Source organism: Halyomorpha halys, unplaced genomic scaffold (assembly GCF_000696795.3).
Source record: "Halyomorpha halys isolate HHAL.00 unplaced genomic scaffold, Hhal_1.1 Scaffold1243.1, whole genome shotgun sequence".
Lineage (NCBI taxonomy): Eukaryota > Metazoa > Arthropoda > Insecta > Hemiptera > Pentatomidae > Halyomorpha > Halyomorpha halys.
The window spans coordinates 338,942-347,210 of NW_027114799.1; the positions used below are offsets into that span (position 1 = coordinate 338,942).

Genomic DNA, 8,269 nt, shown 5'->3' on the forward strand with positions numbered 1-8,269 from the left:
TAAAATATACTATTAACTTTCAAAATCTATGACTATTGTCACAAATTTCAAGGTAAGGCATCAGATAAGGTACCGTATAACTTATATATAGATATATAAGTTATACGATGTATTTATATTTATATATAAGTTATACGATAGCTTACCTTGAAATAGTCATCACATTGAAAATTAATTGGAGATTTTAAATTAACACTTTCATTGATTCATGTAATTATTAAATCAATAATGATAAGTAACTAATCAAAATTGACCAATAAATGTGTTTTGTTTGGTTTTTTTGGAATACCAGGTATCATTTATGAAATAATTGAAGACATGAATAGATGAAGATCTGTGTGATATTTTTAGAAAATATCTTGATTTTGATAGTTTTCAGAAGTTGAAAATTGAGTTTTCCAATATAAAATGGGATTATTAAATTTAATTTTTCAGAGATTCATGTGTTTGTTACATTATCCGTTCACTCACTAATGATTTCAGTTGTCTTGGAATGTAAGGTTTTGAATGAATTATTGAACTATTTAAAGTTTTGTACATTTTATAGCACTGTTATTATCATTTGTACATATTTGATGTAACAATCACTCAATAATTTTAAGGATAATCACTTTAATATTAATTTTTTATAGTTATTTATCTATAATTGATAAAATAAAGTGAATCCTAATAATTTACTGGCAAAAATTGAAATTCTTACTGTATCTTTGTACCATTAATCCAACCATAATGGAACTGATACATCCAATATGTAACTTCTATTTTGAACATTCCCCCTTTAAAAATGTAGAGGTTTGGTGTATAATAATGTAATGATTGTTGGTAAAACATTGCTTATCTCTTTGGTTTTTATTTCATGATTTTATTATTTGGTTTATTTAGCATTTCAGACGTGTGATTATTGCAGTTGGTGGAGAGTGTAACTAGTCAGTTATAAAAAATTCAAAAGTTGTTAGTTATTAATATGCAATATAACATGGAATGAAATGTTAGTTCTGATGAATTCAAATTATCCATCTTCCTCTACTTTTATTTCAATTTATGTATAAATGAGTATCTGGATCAAACTGCTCATTTTTTACCCAATTACGGCAGAACTGTAAGGAGTGTGTTGTGTTTGGTAGTTGACTCATAATCTGCTCATTTGTGGGTATATACCTATTTTAGAACAAACAGCTTGACCAATTTTCATTTTTAATAGCAAAAAGTATAAAGCTTAACAATGAGCTCCTGTAATTCTTTTGAAACTATTTGAGTTCAAAATATTGAAAAAATTATTGCATTAAATGAGTTAATTTTTTTTTTGTCAGTAGTTTTTTAGCCATTATTCTCCTGCGAACTGTATTGAAAGGTTTCCTATTGAAAGGAATGTAAATGCTGAATGTACGATAGAAAATTAGTTTGAAACAAAAATGGGTTTCAAATAAATATAAAGAAGAAAAAAATATTGCATAATTGAGTGGACATTACATGATTGAGGAACCTATTCACCTATTTATTAAGAGTATCTCAAAGCCTAAGAAATATATATTGAGAGATATAGCTAGTGTTTCGTTATTAAATGTTAAATTTAAGTAATATGAAATTTTCTATTATGGTAAATTTAATTTTCTCAATTATTTTTATCAAAACATTTTAGTTTAATTACTATTAATACATATTTAAATAAAAATATTATATTGTGTATTACAGTTTGTTACAACATAACAAGCTACATTAATTAATTAATTAATTAATCCTTCAAGCTTATTATATTCACATTATCCATATTCTACTCAAAGGTAATCAATTCAAACTTAAAATGAAATTTTTCTCCTTAAAAATTTTTTGGGTTCTTAGCGAAGTTGTTTATAAATATTGAAACTTGGTATAGTAGTCAGGTTTCTTACACTACAAACTATGGCTCTTTGGAGATATATTTCATTCTATGAGTCTGTGGATGTTAACTTACTGAAAGCTCCTTCCATCTGGACATTTAAAGATAAAGAAGGTATGCTAATGAATTTTTATAAGTCTTGGGTGTTGGTTGAGCGTGGAAGGCACCCAGCTAATATCCCAAGTTTCCATATTAATTAGCAGCTAAGAATCCACTAATTAATATGATTAAGGAGATATCTTACAAAATTTTGTACTTAGTCGTTTTTTATTTGAATTAAATTATTTGTTTTCTGAAATTCTCTCCTGTATATATGTATGGTCACTTCTCATTGGAGGATTTTGAGAGGTAGCACTCCCTTCTTGGCCTCGTAAAACATGCTAGGAATATCCTATACCAAGCTTCATCTTATTGATCTTTATTGTTTCCAATTGTGCAGTAGTTAAAGCATTGTATATACTTCATGTACTTACGTCTTGGGCATGAGACTATAACCCTCCCATAATTAACTGTTAAAAAACTAGCAGAATGTTAAAATAGCCATGTGAGGCTCACCAGGCCAATCCAGTAAAATAGTAACAATAAAAAAAATTCATCTCATTTAATATGGCCCTTCCACCACAGCTTTGGCCATCTTTTTTCCCCATTTCAGGAACTTCCATGTCGAATATTTTATTGAGATAAGGATTAATTATTGTTTATACTGCGGTTATTTCATATAAGATTTATTTGGAATCTTCTTTCTTTAGCAACTGCTGGAAGTCCTGATAAAGAATAAGTTCTTTTATGCAATTTTACCTTTGTACTGCTACTGTTTTTTTAGCCACTGAGTTTCTTGATATGAATTGAAAACCTAGGCTTTTGATTCTTCTAGAAACATCAAATTTTCTCTCACTTCAAACAGTGACTGTTTGCCGATCTCATGTATCTGAAGAACTAATTCTTCATTCAAGATTATTTTAATTAATCAACTATAATAAAAACTCCTGATTAGATATACATATTTTGAATAATTATTTATTGGTTATTGAAAACTATTTAAATGTCAAAGAAATTGACTAATTTGTTTTAAATTATAATAATATTCGTCTGCTTAACATGTATACTGTAATGTTGTGAACCATCATAAAGGCCAATATATAATCACAATGTTGTTAGAGCCACACCAAATTATTGCTCTTTTTTATCGAAATCAAAATATTAATCAAGTTTATGGAAAAAGCTCTATGAATAAAAGAACTCTTATTTCAAATGTTTTAAAAAATGATAGTTTAGAGATTTCAAACAAGAATATGGTAGGATCATGAATAAACCTGATTAAAATTAATCCACTGGTTTTCCCAAAGACCAATAGCACTGTTAATGCAATCTATACATACTTAAACAACCACTCTTAAAATATAAAAATTCGATCTATTTTGGAATTTATAGGAAAAAAATCACCAAACATAAAGTTTCTCTTTGCCAATTGGGTTTGATTTCTGTTAAATAAAATACCTATTTATTATCAACTCCTTATTAATCCTATTCCAGATTGTATATGTGAATAAAACCATAGATTTTGGTTTTGGTTTCTGTAGAAATACAGTTCTATACTAAAAATTTTTTTGGTGTCCAAAAAACTATTCCAAAGGACATTTATTAGTAAAAAAAAAATGTAAATATCTAAAATTGGTGAAACTTCAATTTATTTTAAGTAATCAGTTTGTTTACTTTAAGTTTTTGATCAATATGAATTTTCTTTTGTATAGTGTACAAATCAAACCGGAATTACAGCTCAAATCCTAGGAAACATAACACAGTGTTCCACAACTGGAGACGGAAATACTTTCGTTGGTACATATGCAAACATTACCACACAATTTATTGGAAATCATACTGATACATTTAGTGTACCTTTCATTGCCTTTAACAACGTAAGTATAAAATTTATTAAAATATGTTTGTAAAACTTAAAATAAAAATTAAAAAGATTGATGTATACTATGATAACAACTTTTTTCAGAATTTGCTTTATGAAGTATTAGCAGTCCTTAAAATTGTTTGAGTACTATTCTTGTTAGTTTTATTGTTATCAAACACTTATAATAGTCTAATTTTTCTAAATCCTCTCTGAGCTGTTGGTAACACGTGTTTTAGAAGAAGTGGCAATGTAGATGTCACATCTACCAATAAATTACCTTCAACTTATAAATTTCCAATTCTTTTTTTTGAAATGAGTTGGCTTCACTGCCATGTTCTCCACTTGTGCACAATCACCATAGTACAGGGAGTTATCCTTACTGATTACCTGAGTCGAATTATTCTCTGTTATGACACTGATTCTACTTTCTCTTTTATCCTATATTACCTCAAACTCAATACAAGAAGTGAGTATATGCTGTCAGCAGTTTTCAGAACACCACAATGGTGGTTACTGGATTAATCTTTTTACCTGAGATTTCTCAGAGCAGATTCGAACTGGGGCTGCTGCAAACTCGAGGTTGCTAATGTGACTCCTTCTCTCACTCAAATACCTCAATTCAGGAAGTATTTCCTCTTTGCAGCTCTTTTTGGAGAAGTTATTTAACTTCAAATCCAGTTAAATTCACAGTTGCAAAGACCAACACTGTCTCATAAACAACAGTCTTCAGGATTTCAGCTTCTCACAACTGAACCATTCTCTAGATTGTCGTCAATCTTCTCATCTGTTACTCTCCGTTGTACTCAACCTGTTCTTACAAGGGGTTTTAATTTCAGACTGAGAACATATACCTCAGGATTCCTTGTGCTACTTTATTGTATATAGTTATCTAATACTTAGAATGCTTTCCCTTTTTTCCTAAAGGGTTAATCTATTTCTCAAGTGATTCAATTACATAAGGAGTATCATCGATTCTTTTCTAAAAATGAAACAACCTAGTGGGCTACCTCACTTAGGTGTATCCTCATTCCTTTTACATTAATGAATATAGGGCCAGGACTACAAGTCCTGCATTTCCTGGATTTTTCCATCCTTTACTTTTTATAGCATTCACCTACTAGCTTTGCTCATCTTTGTACTTCTTCTTTCCTACTGGTTGAGCACAGTTCCCTTGACTGTAATTACTTTTATTTTAAAAATATATATTTAGTTTAATAAGTTTATTGTTAGTAGAATTGAGATTATGGCTCATTATTATGTTTTATCTCTGTTTAGAAATACGATGATTCACTATCTAATAGTTCTCGAACAGACTTCAGGAAAACTTTGTGCCAACAAGGTGGTGTGACGAATAATTATTGTACAGACTCCCCAAGTGGAAGTGCTATGCTGTCTGCTTCATTTGCTCTGATTTCAGCCTTACTTTTTTCTTTTTATGCCGCACAATAGGAGTGTTAAATTTGTTTTAAATATTTGTACTTAAAATGTATATCATAGACTTTTAAGATGAAATCCACCTTGTCCATATGTTATATTTTGCTGTAAGATTTTAATAAAATATGTAAGTAACCTTGAATTCAATAGTATACCTCGATATATATAGTTTCTTTTCAAGATTTTATTTTGTATTTTTTTTTTTTTTTTTTTTTTACATTGGATCAAGTGTGGAATGTTCTGTTTTGAAAAAAAAAAATGTTTTTTCTATAAATTCATTTTAAATACCTGCTTGCATTTTTCTTTTGCAGATCTTAGAAGAATCATATTTCTTGATGTGATTTTAATAACCAGATTTGTCGTTTGCTTTTGATGTTAAACATTACAAATAAAGTTCATTTCTATACCTATTTATATTTATTACTGCTTCTAATGACTTTTAAAGTATGAATTTGCTTGTATCAATTAGTTATCAACTGATTAGAATTTAAATTTATAAATGCAAGTGTGTAATATATGTTTTGTAAATATGCAAGCTTTTAAATAAACTATATATAAGGTAGAGCTAATAAGTGGCTAAGTTATTTATTTAATTACCTAGTTCTTTTAAAACTATTACTATTTGAAGTATTCATAAAATGAACTCAAAGCTTAAAAATTCATTTAATATGCTCCTTGATTATTTATTGAACAGACTATTTGGCCTACATAAAAAGTTTTCACTATGTTGTAGGTCTTATAATTTGTTTCATTTATAAAATATTTGAATCCCATGAAGAAGACCTGATTTAAAAAAAAGTTATTTTTTATCATTAACACAAAAATATATTTTTAAAATTATAAACACGAGTTTTTTTTTTTTTTGTATATACTATTATAACATTTAAATTTTGATTCTAAAAATTAAATGATTACCAAAAACGTCATTTGTTACTTATTAATTTTGTTTTTACTGGAACTAGAACAATATTAAGGATTTTAAGCAAAATTAGAACACTTTTTTTTTTAATTGCAACTAAATAATTCGAAAACTATGCACTCAGCAAAATGGATTGCAGTTTTTTTTTATTTTTTAAGTCCACAAAATTTTGTACCAAAATGAGCTCTGTATGACTATTACTTTGCAAGATAAAGCTAACGAAATATTGACTTTTTTACACTATGGAGAAAACTGTTTAATCAGAGTTATTAATTTTTTATTAAATTTAACAGATTAGTTAAACCATGAAAACTGGATGTATTGAATAAGAATAGTTTATTTATATTTTCATTTGATTACAATTTTATAAATACCATTTGGACTATTGAAAATTTTGAGTGCAATTATTTTTTGTGTCCTATCCACCCATTTTTCATTTTATATTTATTATGCTTAATAGAATTTAATAAAAAGTTAATAATTGCAACCTGAAAACAAACATTTTTTTGTCAAATTCCAAAGGCCAATATTTTTATCTAGTTCATTTGTTCAATGGCATAAAACTTTGCTGGTTATCATAAAATATTTTTAGAGCACTGTTGAGCCTAGATATTCTGTTATGGGATGAAATAAAAGCTAATCAACTTTAATTCAAATATTTTCTCATAGTATGAATATTTTTGATGATTTCACAAAACAGGAAACATTCTGGGAAAAGTGGTCGATGTTAAGAAAATGAAAAGTAATGGTCATGCCAAGTTCATTTTGGTTTTAGAAAATGTTATTGAATTTCAAAAAGAAACAAGATACCCTCTCAAGTTTCTAGTTATGGAATTATTCAGTAATGATTGAAAAAAGTGCGTTAATTTTGCTTAAAATCTAAAATATCATTCTAGTTTCTACAAAAGCAAACTTTATCTGGTAAAACCATTTTTCTTTTATTAGTTTTATGAATGGTAACAAAATTTTTCATCTAGAATCCAGATACAAAATTCATCTTGAGACTGATGTTAACCAAATATGTTGCTTACTTGTGTATTAACTTTCACAGGCTTCTAAGTTATTCTATATAGGTTTGATAATAAAGCTTTTATCCACTCAGATTTTAATATTTAAATCTATAACTTGCATGGCACTTCCATATGGAGTACATTTGGTTACTTTCACATGTGTGGAGGAGAAGATGGTTGGGGGTACAGTCAGAATATAACACAAATAAGTTGAAATAAATTATTTAATAGTGCCAACGATGGGTCAGAATTTTTAGCCTTCATCAGTGCTAAGAACAAAGAACAAGATAATAAACAATGAATACAAAAAATAAAATATAAACAGAATGACTTAACGTAAATAATTGTACAGAATGAAATTAATAAAAATAAAGTGATGAAAGAAGTGTAAAATAAAATGTATACATAGGTAATTGAATAAGGAAGTAAAAATAACATAATGAAGGAAATAAAATAAAAATTTGAAGTTATATAATGCAAAAGAATATGAATATTTTAGTTTATCAATAATTTAAAAATTAAAATTATAGAAAGAAAAAAAAATTAAATGAATAAACAAAAAATAAAATTGAGAGAAAGAAAATATATGTAACTTATGAAATATTTAACCATAATAATTATATTAATAACTTCTGAAAAGCATGAATTTTTTAAGTCAAAGGAATAAAATACTTTCTGGATTCCTCAAATTTAGTTACATACCACCAGAGAGGAGGCAAACATAATCAACAGGCAAACATGCCAAAGCCTTCTCTATTACACAGTGACCAACATGATCAATACAAAAATACTCTCATAAGGAATATCAGAGTTGGTAAAAATTATTTAAAAATTAAAGCTTGGAGAAGTTTGTCGGGGGTGCAGTCAGGAAAGAACAACATAAATAAACAAAACCATATTTATTTATTTTATGCCATAAAATAAATAAATATGGTTATAAATAATTAATCAGGCATAAAAATAAATAAAAATAAAAATAAATAAATAAACCAGGCATAAAATAAATAAATATGGTTTTGTTTATTTATGTTGTTCTTTCCTGACCGCACCCCCTGACAAACTTCTCCAAGCATTAATCTAATGGTCAACTATCTTCACCGCATTTAAAAATTAAACTTTAGTTAATT

The 8,269-nt window shown here is 27.4% G+C and overlaps 1 protein-coding gene across 1 annotated transcript in view; it reads left to right on the forward strand.

Moving 5' to 3' along the window:
• LOC106688962 (GILT-like protein 1) overlaps positions 1-5,355 on the forward strand; it is a 99,222-nt gene extending 93,867 nt beyond the window's left edge. Inside the window, exons 4-5 of the mRNA XM_014433681.2 lie at positions 3,628-3,792; positions 5,055-5,355. Coding sequence (XP_014289167.2) covers positions 3,628-3,792; positions 5,055-5,228 — 339 coding nt within the window. The 3' untranslated portion in view covers positions 5,229-5,355. The remainder of the gene's footprint in view (positions 1-3,627; positions 3,793-5,054) is intronic.
• The last annotated feature ends 2,914 nt before the right edge of the window (positions 5,356-8,269 follow it).